This window comes from Megascapheus bottae, chromosome 19 (assembly GCF_031878675.1).
Source record: "Megascapheus bottae isolate mThoBot1 chromosome 19, mThoBot2.hap1, whole genome shotgun sequence".
NCBI classification, from domain to species: Eukaryota; Metazoa; Chordata; class Mammalia; order Rodentia; family Geomyidae; genus Megascapheus; species Megascapheus bottae.
This window is the reverse complement of record NC_143527.1, coordinates 47534165-47555144: the sequence shown is the minus strand read 5'-3', so window position 1 is coordinate 47555144 and position 20980 is coordinate 47534165. Positions and strand designations below refer to the sequence as shown.

At 43.0% G+C, this 20980-nt stretch overlaps 1 protein-coding gene and 1 long non-coding RNA gene across 3 annotated transcripts in view; one reads left to right on the top strand and one right to left on the bottom strand.

The window, feature by feature from the left end:
• Positions 1–8430: 8430 nt before the first annotated feature.
• LOC150049986 (uncharacterized) lies at positions 8431–10015 on the bottom strand. The gene is made up of 2 exons (XR_016538852.1): positions 9473–10015; positions 8431–9042 (listed from the first exon to the last, which is right to left on the bottom strand). It is a non-coding gene; the product is annotated as an uncharacterized LOC150049986 (long non-coding RNA).
• A 32-nt stretch (positions 10016–10047) lies between these two features.
• Positions 10048–20980, top strand: part of Vapa (VAMP associated protein A) — a 44569-nt gene continuing 33636 nt past the window's right edge. The window contains exon 1 of one of the 2 annotated variants that reach the window (XM_090353514.1): positions 10048–10363. In XM_090353514.1, coding sequence (XP_090209640.1) covers positions 10285–10363 — 79 coding nt within the window. In that variant the 5' untranslated portion in view covers positions 10048–10284. The remainder of the gene's footprint in view (positions 10364–20980) is intronic. The other variant, XM_090353515.1, reaches the window with a different exon arrangement.

Below are 20980 nucleotides of genomic sequence, written 5' to 3'. Positions count from 1 at the left end.
ATAAAGATCTGTTAATTATATGGAATCAGCAGTGTTTACCTGGACGTATAAAAATACCAACTTATTCTGGTTACGACTTACGTGTCTAACAAATTATTTCTCAAAGCAAAAACAAACTTTGGGAAATATATACCAAAGGCTATTTTTTGCCAAGTACTATATATGTATTCATTTACTTAGTGTTCATAGGAAAGAATACAGATTGAATTATTATCAATTTATTGACAAAGACAGAGTTCAATTGCACAACAGGGCAAAAGGCGATAGGTCTGCATTGTAGCCTAATGCCCAAACTGTGTACCATTAGTCTCTAGGTCCTCTCCTGGCTGTATAAAAGAGGTTGTCCTTCAGAGTTTCTCAGCAGCCAGACAAGATGTCAAATATAATTCAATGTTTATAGGCATCTTTGGGGTTCTTTTTTTTTTTTTTTGCCAGTCCTGGGTCTTGAGCTCAGGGGCTGAGCACTGTCCTTGGACTTTCTCAAGGCTAGAGCTCTACCACTTGAGCCTCAGCACCACTTCCGGCTTTTTTCTATATGTGGTACCAAGGAATCGAACCTGGGTCTTCATGCATGCTAGGCAAGCACTTTAATGACTAGGCCAAACTCCCGGTCCCATCTTTGGGCTTCTTGTTGCTGAGTTTCCTTTAAGAACAGCTGGAATGAACTCATGGTGAGTGTCTAGTTGTTTCTCAGTGCTCTCATCTTTGCAATGTAAAGACTAATAGACAGAGCATGAGGATGAGATGGATTCAAGAAAGAACAATGCCATCAATAGTAATGTAAAATTACCTCATACAACTGTAATTGTTTCTTGACCATACTTGGGTTTGAACTCAGGGGTCTTAAACTCCTAAGTTTAGACCCAAGTATTGTTGGTCCCCAAACAGTTCATCTGTCCCCTCCACCTCCCCCACACAGACACACTGAAGTAAAGTGGCTGAACCTAAGTACACTTTTGCAGCTACCATGGTGTCTTGCTGCATGGGGGAAATTCTCTATCCATTACCGAAAAGCCTGGAGGTGAGGGAGGCTATTCATTGAAAGTGGATTGAGGGCCCTGTTTGCCTTAGGAAAGCTTCGGCTATGTAGATTTAGGGTCTGGCATCTTGTCCTCATGGTAGAGGAAGGTGAAGTCCCCTCCCCCAGGTAATAGGTGTTGCCTGAATCCCTGGAGACAGGGGTGGCACTTGGCTGATAGGTCACCAGACTGTGAGTCCAGTAGTTGAGACTGGGAGTTTCCTGTGGTCCTGTCCCCTGTCTGCCACATACTATTTAGGCCTGAGAGCAGCTTAGGCCCCAATATGCCATGCCCCTTGACTCCAGGACTCAAGTCCTGTGTCCTGTGTCCTGGCTGTTCTCCAGTCACCATGGCAGCCCAGTTCAGAACTCTATTGAAGCTGAATTGGCCTGTTGGCATTGTATTTGTATTGTTTTTGTTATCTCTGACCTGTTTCTTAATTGTATTGCATATGGTTTCCGGCTGCTGGACTTTGAGACGAGAGTCTGCCAGGCAGCCTTTTAATAAAGACTCCAAAGCGTGGCTTCTGTATATTCTCACCTTGTAACAACACACACCCTCCAAAATGCCCTTGCATTTAGAAAAATGGAGGGGCTGGGCATCCTCAGACATTCCAAATGTTCTTCACAGAAGTATAGATGGCTGTCCTTTGGATAAACAGCACTTGTGTTATTGAAGCAAGAAATAGCATTTTTCTTTTCTCTCTGTGTTTGGTGGTATGTGGATTTGAACTGAAGGCCTCATGCTTGTTATGCAGGCATTCTGTTATTGAGCTATTCCTTTAGCACATTTTGCTTTATTTATTTATTTTTTTCATTTAAGGTTTCACCTTTTCCCTGGTACTAGCTTTGAACTGTGATCCTCCTACCTAATGCCCCTTCATAACTGAGGAGCACAAGGGTGAATGTCCCACTCATTTTGGGGTCTCACTAACTTTTTGGCTTGGCTGGCCTGAAACTGTAATCAAACCCAATCTCTACTTCCTGAGTAGCTGGGATTGCAAATGAACCATCATGACTAGCTTGGAATAGGAAATATTCTTGATCCAATGGTCCTACTTCTGAGAATCTTCCTGCGGTCATTAATCATGCTATGGTAAAGATATATGCATGAGACCATTATTGGAGTAATATTTATTGTGAAAATATCTTACATCTGTTCACATATACATCAATAAATTACCAAATGGCTCTACTGTAAGATAATCTAGTTTATGGATTCAACTGTGTAAAGACTAACTGATCTCTGCCAATGGACTTGTTCAAATAGCTCTAATGCACTGTTAGGTGATAAAGCAATTGTGGAACAAAATATTAGATTTCTGTAGATCACAGAAACTACAAGTTAGGCTTCCACAAGTATAGTTAAAGTGGGAGCATGACACATAACCTGGCAGTTGACATTTGTTACACTTTCTGCTCAAGGCTAGTGCTTTGCCACCTGAGCCACAGTGCCACTTTCTGGCTTTTTCTGTGTATGTGGTACCAAGGAATTGAAGCCAGGGCTTCGTGCATGCTAGGTGAGCACTGTACCACTAGGGCATGCTCCCAGCCCAGAAAAGATTAATTTTAAAAACACACTAGGGTTTGAACTTAGGACCTAGGCACTGTCCATGAGTTTTTGTGCTAAGATTCTTTACCACTTGAGAAACAATTCAAACATTTTCCATCTCTTGTTGATTAACTGGAGATGAGTCTCATAAAATTTCCTGACCATATTTTGAATTTCAACCCTTAGATCTCAGCCTCCTAAGTAGCTGGGATAATAAGTGTGAGTCTCTGTCTCCTGGAAAAATACCCATTCTTTAAGTTATTTTGTTCACAAATAAGGTGGGTTTTTGTTGTTGTTGTTGTTGTTGTTGTTGTTTGTTTTAGCCAGGCTTGAGGCTTGAACTCAGGGCCTGGACACTGTCCTTGGGCTTTCTCAAGGCTAGAGCTCTACCACTTGTGCCACAGCACCACTTCTGGCCTTTTCTATGTATGTGGTACCCAGGAATCGACCCAGGGCTTTGTGCATACTAGCATTCTACCACTAGGCCACTCTGCTGGCCCCAAATAACGCATTTTCAATCTTTAAGTTTTAACTATTTTATCTGGTCATACAAAAAAAATGTGTTGCTGGGTGCTAATGGCTCACGCCTATAATCCTAGCCACTCAGGAGGCTGAGATCTGAGAATCATGGTTCAAAGCCAATCCAGGTGTAAAAGACTCTGAGACTCTTATCTCCAGTTAACCACCAAGAAACAGGAAGTGGTGCTGTGGCTCAAGAGGTAGAGTACTAGCCTTGAGCTGAATAGCTCAGGGACAGTGCACAGGCTCCAGCCCTACAACCTACCAAAAAAAGTAAGAAATAAAAAGTGTTCAGGATAAATTTCCCCAATATTCTTTCCAGTTTTGATTTCACATAGTGTCACTTCCTCTTGCCTACGTTTGGACTCTGTTTCACCCAGAAATCTGAAAAGTACACTCCAATAAGCACACTTACATAGCTTCAATTACATGGCACTGCCTCCCTGGGATTTTTCTTGACTTGGAGCAAATTTTCAGCTAGTTATCACTGTCATGTTAATCTGCTTCACAAAGAGCTCCTTTGTGTGCCTTGATTCATTTATTTGCACTCTCAGTACCATTGTCCCTCTGTAAATCCTATCCTTGATGGGTAAGTCAGCAGATTTCTACACTGTTCATCTTCCTGATACACGTGTGGCTTCCCTAGCAACTTACTCTTACCATTCAACTACAGTAAGCAGGAGGTAACCTCCTGATGGGAATTAGGCACCCACAAAAGTGTTGCAAGAGCTGGAGGAACAGGATGTAATCTAAGTCTTTGGCAACTGACAAGATTATACCGTTCCATCAAGGTAACGCTCACTTCAGTGACTACTCTGAAACTGGGGCTTTAAGACACACCCTGTACTTTTGGTCCAGGGATCCTGAAGCTGGGGCTATTGTTTCTTCTGTTGTTCCTTCCGTTGTCCCTGCAACTACAAACAACCTCTTGGTATCCAGCCAGGGTCAATGGGCAATACACAATAATGGGTTGAGAAAAACCTCATGTCTGTGTTTTTTTCTCCAGCAGGAAAATAGGTGGAAGGAGCAAAATGAGGGAACAGAATCCTAGATGCATAAGAGCTCAGGAAGGCATCCCCAAGGTATAGGGAGATAACTGTGCCACCCCTAGATCTGTCAGATTCTCTTGGTTCTTCTCCACCCTACCTCTCTGGACATGCCTTCCAATCCACAGCAACTCATTCCACTTAATGAGATTTAGATGCACCGTTTCTGGGGGCATAATACAAAGCTGTTTCCATCTGTCTATCTGGACTAGGTGACTGCTCCCACTCATGTCCATTACCATGCATGCTTAGGGCGCTGAGATTTCGTTTTCATCACAGAGCCTCATCCTATAAAGTTGGAACATGCCATTGCTATATCAACCTTTCCCCACGAATGTGTCAAAAGCTTTCCATATCACCTAAGCCTCTTGGTCTTCCATTCTTGGTATTTCAACATTCCTTAGTTCTGATCCACAAATGATGCAGAAGAAGGTAAGTCAGTCTATGATCTCAGTTCCTCTAACTATCCCAGAGTCAGCCATAACTGATCGTTTATTGATTTTACCACCTGGAGATCTCTCAAATCTGTCCATCTTCGTATGTGTCCTCTAGCTATCATTTTCTGTAAAACGTTCTCTGTGTTCTGAATTATAGCAGTCTTGTCAATGGCCTGTCCTATCATTCTCCATTTTCTTCCTTTCTTCCTATTTTTCTCCCCCTTTTTTTTGTCTGTCACAGAGCTTGAACTCAGGGACTGGGTGATGTCCTAGCACTCTTGACACTTGTAGCCACAGCTCCACTTCTGGTTTTTGAGTTGTTATTTGGAGATAAGAGTCTCCTGGAGCCGCACGGAGGCTCACGCCTGTAATCCTAGCTACTCAGGAGGCTGAGATCTGAGATCAAGGTCCAAAGCCAGCCTGGGCACAAAAAGACCTGAGTCTCTTATCTCCAATTAACCTCTAGAAAATGGCAAGTGGGGCTTGGCTCAAGGGTAGGGTGGTAGCCTTGAGCTGAAGCACTCAGGGATAGAACCCAGCTGAGTTCAAGCCCCATGACCCACAAAATAAAAAAAAAAAGTCTCCTGGAGACTTTTCTGTCTGGGTCTCAGCCTCTTGAGTAGCCTGGCTTGCTCCTTTCCTCTCTTCCTTCTTTCATACTAGTATCAGGACTTTTAACTCAAGGCTTTTTTTTTTTTTAAATCTAAACTATAGCTCAACAGATGGTGTTTTATCACTTGAACTATACCTCTAGTCTAGGTTTTTGTTTTTTTTTTTTAATCTGAATTGGGGCATGAACTCTAGGCCTAGGCATTTTTTTCTTCTGCTTAATACTGCCATTCTACTATTTGAGCTTTAGCTTCACTTACATCTCTTGGGGTTGCTTATTGGTGAAAAGAGTCTTTTTTTTTTTTTTTGCTCAGGCTGGTTTTGAACTGTGAACCTCAGAGCTCAGTCTCTTGAGTAGCTAGAATTATAGCTACTGGTTTCTAGAACTGCTTTTTGCTGGTTCATTGGAGGTAGAGTCTCTTAGTTTTCTGCCTCAAGTGGTTTTGCACACAGATCCTCAGCTCTCGGCCTCCTTTGTAGCTGGGAATAAAGGCAAGAACTACCATTTTCTAACTTGCCTCTTACTTTAATCCAATCTGCATATTGCATCCAAGAGATCTTTGAAAAATGTTCATAGGATTCTATTATTTAAACCCTTTGATAGTTTCATATTTTTTCATAAGGTTCCAAATCCATAATAATCTGTATGACCTGAACATTCAGTTTCATTTCTTGCTACTGACTTTATTCACATGGCACATGGCCTTTCTTTTATTATTATTTTGCCAGTTGTGGGACTTGAACTCTGGATCTGGGCACTGTCCCTGAGCTCTTCAGCTCAAGGCTAGTGCTCTACCACTTGACCCACAGCACCATTTCTGGTTTTCTGGTGATTAACTAGAGATAAGAGGCTCACCGACTTTCCTGCGCTGGCTGGCTTTGAACTGGGATCCTCAGATCTTAGCCTCCTGAGTAGCTAAGATTACAGGCATGAGCCACCGGTGCCTGGCTGACATGGCCTTTCTTCAGTGACTTAAAGTGAGCCCTGCCTGGGTCCAGTTCAGGGTTCCTGTGTTTTTCCATTTGTCTGGAATATCTGGTAATTCTTCACAATATTGTTATTTCCTAAAGATGTGTCTCCAGACACCCAACTCAGCTCCTACTGGTCATTCTCATGCTACCTTAGCCTCCTTACTTGCGCTGTTTAATAACCCAAATAAAATAATTATATATTTATTCATTTCACATTTGTCTCTCTAGTGTGAATTTAAACCAATAAGGGCAAGTATTGGGCAAAGGCTCTTAGTCACCTGCACCTACCAGGAATTAAACTCAAAAGTTTGAATCCAAAGCCACTTCCATACCACTACTGACTATATTTTATTGCTGTATTTATTGGACATATGTAAATGTCTGCTGAATAGAAGTATGTAGAGAATTGCTGATAAACAAAATGATTTATAGAGCATTTCTACCGCAAAACTTACCTAATTATGATGCTGCAGCAGCAGGAGGAGGGGGGAGAAGGAGGAGGAGAAGGAAGAGAAGTTTTTTTGTTTTTTGGCTGGTCTTGGGGCTTGAACCCTGAGCCTGGGCGCTGTCCCTGAGCCCTGAGCTCTTCAGCTCAAGGCTAGTGCTCTACCACTTTGAGCCACATCACCACGTCAGGTTTTCTGGTCGTTAATTGGAGATAAGAGTCTCACAGACTTTTGTGCCTGGGCTAGCTTCGAACTGTGATCCTCAGATTTCAGCCTCCTGATTAGTTAGAATTAAAGGTGTGAGCCACTGGCACCAAGCCAGAAGAAATTATAAAAATATAGATTTTCTTTTTAAAGGGATGAACTTGCTATATAGTCCAAACTGGACTCAATCTCAAGATTCTTCTGCCCCAGCCTCCCAAGTGCCAAAATTACAGATGTGTTTTAGCATGCCTGGCTGAGTGTACTTTGATACCATCTCTACCAGAAATTTAAGAAAAATGTTGTCAATCCCCTTAGAGATAATCTGTCCAAAGGTGCATACAATTAGTGATTTGAACAAGTTGAAAGTTGATATGATCTTCTAGGCCTCCAAATTTCTTAGACGCATAAAAATTTAGAAAAATATGCTTAAGAGTACATATATATATACATATACATATATATATATGCTAGTACTTTAAGAATGCTTTCTGTGTTGCCTTAATAAATCTAAAATCCAAAGAGAGCAAACAGAATCAACATAGAAGTCAATTTCTTTCTAAATTGTTACCTTGATCACTGCATTGTCATTTCTGTATGCTTTTGGAAAGAACAAAAATGCCCAGAATGTAAAACTGGACAACTGTCTCCCATGGTTTAGTTCCATTACTAACATAAATGCTTTCTCATATATTTTCATTTCCACTTTTAACAACAAAAGTTATACTTGCCAATTGTTAAAACCTTGTTCAGTGTGTGATGATCTTTTTATTGGGACAAGAAAGGTACTAATAAATATAAAGACCCAGATTGCTAGTGTATTATCTGTTGAGGATTAGATTTAAAACTCCCAGCTATTATCTCTGCAAATAAGGTCATGGTGAAATTAATCCTGAGATGTTTCATGTATTCTTAGAGTAGTAGCCATTTAGATTCATATAGATCTTAAGGGTGTCCCTATTCAATTTTGGGGCAATGTTGAGAAGAAACAGATGATTCCAATGGTAAATGACCTAAAGGGTAAAAGTATATATATATATAAGATGGATTATAGTATATATATCTCTATCTCTGCTATAATCCATCAGTCTAATTCAGTCTTCCCTTGAACTCAGGATGAACAGATGACAAAATGTCCTATAAAGGAGAGACTGTCAGCTTCTTCTGTAGCTAATTAGCTGTCTGTATACTGAGGAATCCCAAATACTTCCTGGCATGACAGGAACCTATCCAGCTGTGAAGAGACCAGTTTAATCAAGGCTTGCTCATCCATTACAGAGTTCTTTTTTTCTTTTTGTGGGTCACGGGGATTGAAAATTGGCCTGGGCACTGTCCCTGAGCTCTTCAGCTCAAGGCTACCTCCTTACCCTTGAGCCAAGCCTCACTTCCCGTTTTTTAGAGGTTAATTGAAGAGTCTCAGAATTTTTTTTGTTCCCCAGGTTGGCTTTGAACCTTGTTTCTCAGATTGCAGCCTCCTGAGTAGCTAGGATTACAGGAGTGAGCCACTACTCCCTGCCCATGACACAGTTCTTAAATAGGAAAAAATTTGTGTTAGTGAGAAATTTTAGGGTGGTCAATTCAGAACCAAACATACGTGGTACACTATCTCGTGGGACCAAAAGCCACAGCCGTTGTATTTACCTTTTTAATTTAAAAAAATCACCTTATGCTTCCTTTCACTAAACTTATTTTTGTATTGTCCTTTAAGACACAGGAAGCAGTATTGAGGACTGAACTTAAAGCCTTTTGGCTTGGCTAGAGTTCTACTACCTGAGCTATACCCAAGTCTTTTTTTCTTTAGATTATTTTTCAGTCTTGAGTTTCAGCCAAAGTTAATGTCTGATGGTGATCCCTCTACTATGCCTCCTTGTAGGCTGGGATGAGAGCCAGACACTACTCCTTGGTTAAAAACAATCTCAAAATAAATTGTGATAAAATAATTATAAATGAAAATACACTTAAAAGTTGTTTTCCAAACTTTTAAAACACACTCTTCACTTGAGGCTCTTCACTAGTGAAGGCACACGTCCTTGGCTTGGTGCAGTCCTGCTTCCTGAGAACCTTAACTTCAGGAGAGTTGGTTGTGGACACTTGGGGTTACACGCTAAAGCTTGAACTTTCGTCTACTTCTCCATTTGTGTTGTGTCTATTCGATTGCTCCATTTGTGTTCCTTTTTTCCTAGGCAATCTGGACTGCTTATTGCTTCACGCTTCTGGCATGTGTCCTGTTTCTTGGTGCTTCCTAGGGATTTAAATTCGAACAGGACGGTACAACACAATCAAGGTTTGCAGCACATTCACTTTCCACTGGGTCTGTCTCTGAATACCCAGGCGGCGGGTTGGATAAGTGTCAGCCTCTCGGCTGCTGGGATTTTTCACACTTGGTTTCATTTACTACCGGCGGCGACGCAGATGGAATTCGTTCCCAACACTGAGAATGTGACAACTGTCTTGGCTGGGGGTGCCGCGAATCTAACTGAGCGGCAGCCACAGAACTCCGCGACACCGGTTGGCAGCAGGTCCGCGTGGCACGCTGATCGCCCCCCCCCACCCCCCCCGCCCCCGCCGCGTGGTCTCCCGGTCCGGCCTGGGCCCCGGGCGCCGCCCCGGAGGGCGCGGAGCACGCGGCGAGGCCGCCCCGGGGGACCGCCGCGTCACTGGCGCTGGCCCACCTGGCCGGACTCTGCAGGGCGTCTGACGGGGGATCGGCGGTCGGCCTTCCAGAGGGCTTTGTTTCTCAGAGCAGACGTGACCAGCTAAGAGCAAAAGGAAAGCCAGGGGTCCCACCCATTCGCCGCCAACGGACTCCGTCCTCCTTCCCGCCCACGAGCAGCCGCCACTACAGCTCCCGGCAGGCACCGCGAGACTCCGCCCGTACGGGGCATGCTGGGAATCGTGGTGTCGTCGACTCCTTCCTTCTATTAAGATCCCCTCTTGGAACTCCGCGACGCCCCATTGTACTAGGCTCTCCAGCTTCGCCCTAGTCGCTCGTCGTTTCAGAGGATCGCAGCGCTCCCCGGCTCGTCGCACCACTTCCGACCCTCGGTCCCGCCCACTGCTCACACCCGTTCACTTGACAGCTGGGGCTGCGCCCCGGAGCCTCAGCGAGCCTCCCCGCCCCCCCCCCGAGTGCGCAGGCGCACTAGGGCCGCACCGCGCCCAATCGGTCCTTGGGGCGGGGCGAGCGCGAGGACTCCTGGCTGCGAGGGCGCGCACGTAGGCACGCAGAGCCCATCACGTGGGACGCTGAAGATCGCAGTGCGCGTGGCCGAGGCGACTGGTGTGGGGTTGAGTCAGTTGTGACACCCGGAGCTGCGACCCGGCTGGCGGCCTACCGAACTCGCAGCAGGGTGGCAGACGTGGAGGCCCGGGAGCCGCGAGCCTGGCCCCATCCTAGAGCTCCGCAGTGCCAGCGTCGCTCCCGCTCCCCGCCCCCGTCAGCGAACCGCCGCCGCGGGCGCGCCCCCGCTCTGCGCTGTCTCAGATGGCGTCCGCCTCCGGGGCCATGGCGAAGTACGAGCAGATCCTGGTCCTCGACCCTCCCACAGACCTCAAATTCAAAGGTGGGTCGGCGGGAGTCGCCTCGGCGGGGCCCCGGGATGGCGGCCTGTGGCGGCGGGCAGGGCCGCTCGGGCCCCGCGGCAGCCCCTCCCCCACACCGGCGTCCCGCGTCCCGGCGGCTGCCGAGCAGCTGCTCCGGGTCGGCGCCGGGGTGCCTGGCTGCGGCGGTGCGCGCCGGCTGGGGCGAGACGGAGGGGCGGGAGCCGGCCCGGGCGCGGCGCAAGGCTCGGCTCGGGCGCCGCCGCCATCTTGCGGCCCGCGGGGGCGCCGTGGGGGCCGCCCGTCCGCCCCGCGTCCTTGCCTGGAGCCCGCGGCGGGCTCCGGGGCGGGGGCGGCGGGGGCTCGGCTTTGGCCCCGCCGCGCCCGGGGGTCGAGAGTCAGGGCGGATTCCTGCCCGCGGCCGTCGGCAGCTGGAGGAAGGCGGTGGGCCTAGGGACTCGGGGAATCAGGGGTCGGGTGGGGTGGCCTTGGCCCTGACCACGGCCCTTCCCCGAAGTGGTCCGGAGCTCGGAGGCCGGTGTGCCGAGTGACCCCGGGCGCTGGCCCAGCCCCACGCGCGCGAGTGCCAGGCTGTGCGTCACCCCGAGGATGGATGGTTGTAGGTTACTAGTAGAGTCTTCCTGGGAGGGCTGGACGAGGGCCGTCCACCCTGGAAGAGCTGTGCTCGTGCGGAGAGATCTCCGCAGGTGGTGACCTGCCTTAAACGTGTGCGCCTTTGCTGCACACGTCGCGAAAGCTGATAAGGTGTCACCGCGCTCTTGAACTCCTGATCCTGGAGCATTGCCCTGTGCTAAATAATCAGTGTGACTTCGTGGATTCACGTTGAATCCAGGGACCCTTCGGAGAAGAAACTTGAAACGGAACCGCTTTTAGTGGACTACTGGTAGAGTATGGAAAGCTCTGTAGGAAGCAGACTCCTTCCTGTCTTTAAAATATAACGAGAAATCTCCTTCAGGAAGTCTTTATCTTGTGTCTTAATTTCAGGAACTGTGATGAAATCCGTTTGTGTGAGGTGCATAGTAGCATTTTCAAGGCTAACGTGTCTTTTCTACTGTACAAAGTTGAGTCCAGACTATCTACATCTAGATTGTTTTCCAGAGTAAAATTTTAAACGGTTTTTAGGAATTAAAAAATACTGTATTCTGGTGCTGAGAGTTACATTTACTTTGCAGTCGTTTTAGTGACGGAACACAAAGTGAAATCCTTGTTAGATAAGGATTTGGTTTTGAGGGTCAGTGAAAGCCTGTGTTACAACATATTTACACCATTTTTGCTGAGAGTGGGGAAAATACTTTTAGACTCTTGAAATTTGTAAAAAAAAAGAAAAGTAGCCATTATTTTAAGTTGTAGGAATTTAAACTTTTATGATGCGTATTTTTTCCTTTTCCTAGGTTGGCTTTTACCTTTTCCTAGGTTGATCTTACTGGGGAAATTTCCTCTGCTACATAAATCATATGTGAATTAACGACCGTCCTCTCTGGGCTGGTAACCTAGTCTTTGAGCCTCACTTCCAGTTCAGGGACTTAGAAATAACCCTTAAAAGTAGTTTGAGACCAGGCAAATCCCACAGAGTTCGATTTCTTCCTGGGGAAGTTGTAATATTCCCATAGTAGGAGACTAAGAATGGTGGAGAAGCAAATTTAAACAACAGCCAAAACCCTGCGTAAATCCCTGCGTGGTAACTAGTGAGACAGGTTTGAAAAAAAAACCCCAGAAAACAGTTGATCCATTTTTGTCTCATATATTGGATATTGAAGAATTATACCTATGATTGCACAACATGTTCTGTGTTACTAATGAAAATAATAACTGAGACAAGGGAGAGGAAAGGTGTAAAGTTGATATAAAGAGGCTCAGTGATGTTTTAGGAACATAGTTCCTTTCTTTTCCCTTTTAGGAAGCCTTTCTGGGGAGGTTTCATTCCAATTGTTAAGTTGAGCTGAGGGAGTGGTTGAATAAACACAGAAATGAGAACCTGCTTGATATATACTTAAATGTTCCAAGATTGTTTAAAATCTTGTGCTCAAAGGTGAGAGTAATGAGGAGTTACTGGAAAAGAGATAGGTTGAAATGGGTGTTGTTGACATAGCTTTTGATTCCTTCCTCCTTAATGCTTCTGTTAGTCAGAGGTAATCCTTTGCTATGATAGCAATCTCTGTATTTAATATAAATGCACAGCTCTACACTAGCAGACCTTATTTAGATTCCACATGTATAGTGCCTAGGTTTAGACAGTATCAAAATCATTTAACTGACTTCTCTTAAGTCATCCATAACTTTTAGTTTAAGTGCATATCTATTACAGGTTAGTTTCACAAAGTATTTTGGTCTTCTAGTACTTTTTTGGGGGGGGGGCATAGGGCTTGAACTCTTGGCCTGGGCACTGTCCCTGAACCCTTTGCTCAAGGCTAATGCTCTTCCACTTAATTGAAGAGTCTCATGGACTTTCGTTGCAGGACTGGCTTCAAACCACTATCCTTAGATCTCAGCCTTCAGGATTACTGGAGGACCCACCCATGGTGCCTTGCTTTAGTTTTATTTTAACTTGATTTTACATTTGACCAAAATGGTATTTCCAAGAGTGACTGATTATTTAAGAACTGGATGGGGTTTATATGCATAACATGTGCATCGTGATATTGAGTTATCAGCGTTTTGCACACTTGTGGAGAAGTAGGTAAGAGTTTAGTACATCTTTCTCCATGTATCAGCCTTTTATTAAAGGCTTGTTTCATTTAGTAATGTACAACATATAAAAGTGGTTTATAGTAACATCTTTTTTTTTTTTGAGAAGTAGGTAAGAGTTTAGTACATCCACCTGCATATATCAGTCTTTTATTACAGAGTTGTTTCACCTAGTAATGTACAATATATAAAAGTGGTTTATAGTGCCTTTTTTTTTTCTTTTTTGATGTTTCTAAATTTTTGAACTCTAGTCTTGCCTTTGCTAGGTAGGGCTCTACTACTTGAGCAATGCATTTCCTTCTCCAGCTCTTCCTTGTATTAGTTACTTTTCAGGTAGGGCCTCTTGTTTGCCCTGGCTAGCTCAGGATTGAGATCCTTCTGTCTGTGCCTCCAAGCCCTTGGGATTGTGTACAGGCTTGTATTGCCTGGCCCTTAAATGCATTCAAAAGTTCTTGTTAAACATTGCCAATTGCTTGACCTTAAATTCAGATTTGAGATTTAGTGTTTGTGAACAGCTAAAATATTTTACATTGCCAAGTTTCTTCCTTTGTAGTCCTTTATTTTTCCTACCTGTTAGCAGTTTTGGAGGGGACTTGGAAGAAAAAAGTTTTGTTAATAATCTGGTAGAGGAGGATCATAGACCAAAATGATTGTGATGAAGTTGGCCTGTAAGGGTATAACACAATAATAGAAGTCAAGATGAGGCAGTACAGGACGTGTGGTGTCTCTGTCATCAGCACATGAATAAGCAGAAGTGAAGATAGCGCATACACCTGCTTCCTGGATTTTGACACATTTTTAGGTAGTTCCAGAAGCTCCTCCCATTATAAATCTCTTTGGTGATCCACAACCCCAGTAAATCTCTGGGATGTCCCATAACTCTAACTTCCCTTAACCATAACCGTCATCTTATTACTCCATGCTTTAATAGCTGCTAGATATTTCTGTTGCCCACCGAGTTAAATTCTTGATTTTGGGGAAAGGGTCCCACAAATAAGCTTTCCATTGTGTGCTGACTTCTCTGTGTATGGACAGATCATGATTTCTTCCTCAAGCAACAAAATGTCTTTTCGTATCTAAGTTTCTTTGCCCATTTTTTTTGCTGGTTAAGGTAAAAATTCTTCATGGCTCGTATTTTATACCATGTTCAATCAGCCTTTTTTTCCCCTCTCATGTTTTCATCCCGTGGCTTAACATACAGAAAACTCACTGAAGTCTTTGATTTTAAGAATAAATTAGCAAGCCGTGCTTTCTGTCTCCCAGCTGTCTTGTGTCCATTCTGGTCTTTCATTTACATTCATACCTTTTTGGAAAAATAGCCCATGTTCACTGTCTCTCCAGTTCTTAACCTCCTGTTAATACTACCTTAGTTCTGTTTGTGTGCTCAGTTAGTATTGATCAACACCTACATTGGTCACTTCCAAGTTTTATCTTCTATTACCTCTCTTTGACCATTACTAACAACAGTTCCTCTAGAAATTCAGTTCTCTTTACCTGTATAAGAACCACTGCCTTCTGAGTTACTTTATTCCTTTTTTTGCTCTTCTGTGGCCTTTTTTCTTCAATGCTACTGTTTCTGATTTGGTTTCAGATGTATTTTAGGTTTCCTATTTCTCTTCCTTGCTCCTTCTCTGCACATACCAGGACACACCCAGATCTAAATCTCTTATTTTAATTTAGAGCTTAAGTTCAACACTTACTTAGCTTTGAATGCGCCTTAGCCATTCCAAAATCATCATCTGAGCAGTTTTTTTGACTTCCTGAGCCTAATTTTCTCCCTGTATGCTTTAAAATTATATTTTAGTAGCATCACTGTTACTTGTACCAAAAACATTTTGTAAATTAATAATTAAAAATTTGTGTTTCTACTTCTTCGATTATCTGACTATTCCCTTTAATGCATTTTTCTAAATTCATTATTTTAAAAGTTCAGTCTTGAATCTAATTAATATAACTATATTAGTGTTGAGCACTTGAAATATGTTAGGTTTGAGGAATCAGTAGTAGAACCTCAGTTATGAGTAAAAGCGACTCACTTCTCTAAAGGAAGAGATAGACTAATCAAATACTCAGATGAATGAGTTGTAACTATGAACACATTTTTAGACTATATATTATATATGTTATATACTGTATAGTACTATATATAGGCATAGAGAGAGTCCTATCAGAATCTTAAAGTAGGGAAAGACTGTTGAAGAAAGCCTGACACTGGAACTAAGATTCCAAGTAGAAGTGACTGGGGGGCCCGGAGCCAAAGAAATGTGTATGAACAAAAACCTGTGGTAGGAGGGAGCACGGCATATTTACAAGACTGAAAGGTATCAATATGGCAATAGAGGAAATGACCAAGATGAGAATAGTGCTGGTTTAATAGGCCAGGTTAGGAGCCTCATTTTTATCCTAAGCTCCTGAGTTATTTAAAACAGTATGTTTCGGAGGGGGGGGGGGGTTGTGACTGTGTGTGTGGGATTGGCTTTGGGAGGAATAGAGGGAATAGAGTAACATTGTGATGCACTAAGAAATAGTTAATACTAAGCTGGAATACTTACTAGCACTATTTAGTTGCGATGAAAATTAAATTTAGAAGAGATGAAGTAGGCAGCTGTGGTAATCATCCTGAGGAGAGGTGACTGACTGGATTGAAATGCTGTAGGGCTGGAGATGAGGAAACTTGAACATCAAATAAGTGAGACTTGGGTAGCTCTATGTATTTCTTTAGAAAGAGAAGGGGATTATGGGTTTCAAGGGCAGCTAGGAGGTTTCTGCTTACATGAAGTGGAAGAATGGTGGTGCTGTTGATTGAATTAAGAAATGTTGGGTATCTGGATGATGACTAATTGCCTTTTATTTGGAGGCTTGTGGAAGAGGGATAGGCAGATCACAGTCTCATTCAGTGTGCCAGGTGTGTTTTCATCAAGATGTTGATGAAGAGATGCTAAGTTAGACAATTCACTTTATAAGGGTATGCTTTGTTAAGGTCTGATATTTGGATAGTTTATTTCAGGTGATTATCTTTTCTCTTTTTTCTTATGGTCAGCAGACTGGTTTCATTTTCTGTACTGTCAGCTCTCTTCAGCCTAATTTCCACACTGCTGGTGTAATTATGCCTAAAAAAAGCAAAATCTAATATTGTTGCCCTCCAGGTTTAAGAACCTGCAGTTAATTCATGTTATGTGCTTGGAAAAGTCCTGAATCTCCTGCCTATCTAGTTTAGTGCCTGCTATTTCTCTTCCACCTGTAGTTTTGCCTATATGAAGCTGTTTACTTGAACACTTAATTTTGCAATGCATTACACATGCTCTGCTTGGAATCTTCTTCCTAATATCTTAAGAACCACTTTCTCTTGTGATATCTTTGATTTCTTTCAATCCAATTAGCCTTTTTCATACCATTTTGAAAGCTATGCTTACCCAAAATAATGCTTGTCACATTATATGATGTTTAAGCTTATGTTTTCCTCCTTCTGTATGTGAGCTGCTTGAGAAATTAACAGTTTCTTTTATCTTTATGTTCCTGGAGTTCATGGAAATAAGATCTAGTATCATAGAATGATTATTTAGTAAAATAGATAGGATTAATAAAATTGAGATGATCTCACCTGTAATTCCTTTTTTTTAGTCTTGAATCCTTGAATCTCTTTACAATTGGGTTTTCCATCAGCTGTTCAGAAAATGGGGATGAGCATGTTAATGAGATTATTTGACTAAAATTCATAGGTAGATTGCCTCATTTTTGTGCCTTTTTTTAAAAATGAGGAAGGACGGGATGGGAGTTTGGCCTAGTGGTAGCCTAACTATGCACGAAGACCCAGGTTCGAATCCTCAGTACCACATACATAGAAAAAAGCCAGAAGTGGCTCTAGCCTTGAGAAAAAAACCCAAGGACAGTGCTCATCCCCTGAGCCCAAGCCCAGGACTGGCAAAAAAACCCAACCAAACAAAAACAAAACAAAACAAAAAAAACATGAGGAAGGACTTAAATGAATTTTTAGATGTTTCGGCTCTAAGGTTTGTGCCTATGACACTTGAGTATAAAAAGACATTTTAAAAAGGGAGGTGGAAGCCGGGCATGGTGGCTCACGCCTATAATCCTAGCTACTCTTGAGGCTGAGATATAAGGATCCACAGTTTAAAGCCAGCCTGGGCACTAAAGACTGAGAACTTTTAGCTCCAGTTAACCTCTAGCAAACAAGAAGTGGGTCTGGGCTGTGGCTCAAGGGTAGGGATGTATCCTTGAGCTGAAGAGCTCAGGCACAGCGCCTAGGACAAAAAAAAAAGGGTGTGTGTGTGGGGGAGGGATGGGGCTGGGAGTTTGGCCTAGTGGTTGAGTGCTTGCCTAGCATGCACGAAGACCAGGGTTCGATTCCTCAGTACCACATACATAGAAAAAAGCTGGAAGTGGTACTAAAGCTCAAGTGGTAGAGCTCTGTCCTTGAGAAAGTCCAAGGACAGTGCTCAGACCTTGAGCTCAAACCCAGGATTGGCAAAAAAAAAAAAAAAAAAAAAAAAAGTGAAGCGTAGTCTATTGGTAGAGTGCTCATCTACCATGCATGAAGCCCTCAGTTCGATTCCTTGGTACCATATACACAGAGAAAGCAGGAAGTGGCACTGTGGCTCAACTGTCAACTGTCAGAGTGCTAGCCTTGAGCAAAAAGTGTCCAAGGACAGTGCCTAGGCCCTGAGTTCAAGCCCCCGGAGTGGCACCCCAGGAAAAAAAATGAAGTGGAAAAAGTGGGCTCCCCCCAGGGTTTTTGTTTGCTTGTGTAGTTCTAGAAATAACTTCTAAGTTGAAGTATGGTGCTGTCTTGCTTTCTCCTGCCCAGGATCTGGCTAGCTCTAAGGCCAACATCTCTTATTGTGCACACTACTCATCTGTCAGTCACTAAACAGTTCTTATCAGAGTGCTGCTGCTATTGCTGTACTTGTATTCAATTCACAACCAGTAAGAGTAGTGGGGCTGACAATTTAAATATGTCTAGCCATAGCAAGGAGAACCCACCCACGAAGTGCTCCTTTAAGTGAACTTGTAAAAGTTCTCAATAAGGAAAGAAAAAAATTGTGATGAAGTTGCTAAAATTTACTATAAGGTAAAAAAGTCAATACATGAGATGGGGCTGATTGCTGATTTTGCTGTCTTAGGCTGTAAAATTTATGGCTACCTTATGTGTGTGGTTAAGAGGGAAAAGGCATAAAATTACAGGGTTTGCCATAGGAATCCATAGGGGTATTGAAAGTCTTGGAATACAGCTCCTAGGAATAAAGGGAGGATGTTGTATAAAAAAATTTGGAAAATTAGCTGGGTTCTGGTGGCTCAGCTCTAATCCTGGCTACTTAGGAGCCTTAGATATGAGGAATGTGGTTTGAAGTTAGCCCAGGTAGGAAAGTCTGTGAGACTCTTACTTCCAATTAAGCACCAAAAGAAGCTGAAAGTTGAGTTTATGGCTCAAGTAGTAGAGTGCCAGCATTGAGTGGAAAAAGTTAAGGAACAGTGCCCAGGCTCAGAACTCAGGCCCCAATACCCACCCCCCTGTCCACCCCCTAGTCCCCCAAAATACCCTCAAAGCAAAAAATAAGTTTGTATTTTCCCTCCTTAGATTTCCTCCCCAGTGGGGATTGAATTCGTGCTATGCAAGCTCTTTAGTATTTTACAGTTAACTTTGGTACTACTGTTACTGGTTTACGGTTTACAGTTTACCCTTTCTCCTAAATTTTACTGTTTCTTTAAGGTATAAAACATGATTTCATGAGATGTGTGTAGTATAGTGGTTACTTGACTGAAGCAAATTGTCATACCCCATCATTTCCCCTCATTTCTTTTTTTTAATAGAATAACTTGTCACCTCATTCACCAGGAATCCTAAATACAACACAATTTTTAATCTTGTGTATTAGAGTTGTGAAGTTCATCTTTCAAATATGCTTCCTTGTATCTTTTTTGGCAAGTATCAGTCAACCTTCCCTTATCTTTTGAATTTACTGTAAGGCTTTAACCTTGCAAAATTAACTGTGAATAGACCCCGTTAAGCATCCTTTTTATTTTCTCACAGATACTTCCTGATCTCTTTTTCCTTGTGGACTTTGTATCTATATCACATTTGCTTTTCAGAGATAGGATGTTGCTTGTTTTGAACTGGAAAAGTAGTTTTAGAAGACAATTAAAGGGACTATTTGCAAATAATTCTTTATTGGGATTTATTGTGACTGCAAAGTGTCAGTGATCACTCAAAAAAGTTTAAACTTGCTGGGCATGGTGGCTCATCCCAGCTACTCAGGAGACTGAGATCTGAGGATTGGGGTTCAAAGCCAGCCAGGGCACTAAAGAACTTGAGACCCTTGTCTCCAGTTAATCACTAGAAAATGGGAATTGGGGCTGTGGCTGGAGAGTTGGGCAGTAGCCTTGAGCCGAAGAGCTCAGGGATAATGCCCAGGCCCAGTGGTAGGGTGGTAGCCTTGAGTTGTAGAGCTTAGGGACAGCATCCAGGCACAGAATTCAAGTCCTATGAACGCCCCCCCCCCAAAAAAAGTTTAAACTTAATAAAGACAACTTTCAAACATTAATGCATTTAAAAATTTTTCTTTTCTTCTCTCTCTCTCTCTTTCCTTTTTATGTGGCCAGTCCTGGGACTGAACACCAGGGCCTGAGCAGTGTCTTTGGGCTTTTTCAAGGCTAGAACTCTACCACTTGAGCCACAATACCACTTCCGACTTTTTCTATATGTGATACCAGGGAATAGAGTCTGGGTCTTCTAGCATATAGGCAAGCACTCTACCACTAGGGACCCCTTCTTTTATTTTTTTAAGACAGTTTGCTGCTCTGTAATCTGAGCTAGCCTTGAACTCTAGGCTGGCCTGAAACTTGCCATTAATGGCTGAGGCTCAGTTTTTTTTTTGTTGGTGGGTCATGCGGCTGTCCCTGAGCTCTTCAGCTCAAGGCTACTGCCCTACCTTTGAGCCAAGCCCCACTTCCCCTTTTCTATTGGAGATAAGAGTTTCAGGTCCTTGCTTTGAACCTTGATCCTCAGATCTCAGCCTCCAGAACATACAAGCAGGAGCCACCATACCCAGCTCAGCTTTAACCCTTAATCATTCTGCTTTTGTCTCCTTAGTCCTAGAATTACTAGTTTGTACTGCCAAGGTTAGCCTGGTTTAAAAAATAATTTAAATTCTACAATTAACATTGCATTTTGTTTGATTATTTATTTTTGTTTGCCTAGGTGTTTTCTCAAACAAATCTTGACTAGTTTAAACTTTCATTCCTTGGTACTTGAGTGTGCATTCCTAATGACAAAAACATTTTTCTTTGTGTGCTCGAGATACCATTCTCATTTAAAACCAAAAGTAAAGCTTTGATATTACTAACATTTAATGTATTGGAAATTCTCCAGTTGCACGCCTGTAGTGTGTGTGTGTGTGTGTGTGTGTGTGTGTGTGTGTGTGTTGGTCAGTCTTGGAGGGTTGAATTCAGGTCCTCAGTAATAGCCCTTAGCTTTTCCACTCAAGGCTGGTGCCCTACCATTTAAGCCACAGTTCTACTTTTGGCTTTTTGGTAGTTAATTGGAGAAAAGATGCTCATTGACTTTACTTCCCCAGGCCAACTTTGAAGTTGGATCCTCAGATGTCAGTGTTCTGAGTAGCTAGGATTAGGCATGAGCCTTAGGATTATAGGTGAGAGCTACTGGTGGCTGAACTGTCTTTCTTTCTTTCTTTTTTCTTTCTTCTTTCTTTCTTTCTTTCTTTCTTTCTTTCTTTCTTTCTTTCTTTCTTTCTTTTGTTAAATCACTCATGATATGTTGACAAGGTCATATCTTTGGTGTAGTGGTAATGTCCTATGTTCTAATGTGCTATATGTATTACCCATACCTTTTGAATTACATTTAAAGCCTGATTGCATTCAAGTTTCTTTTTCTTTTCTTTTTTTCTTGGTGGTAAAAG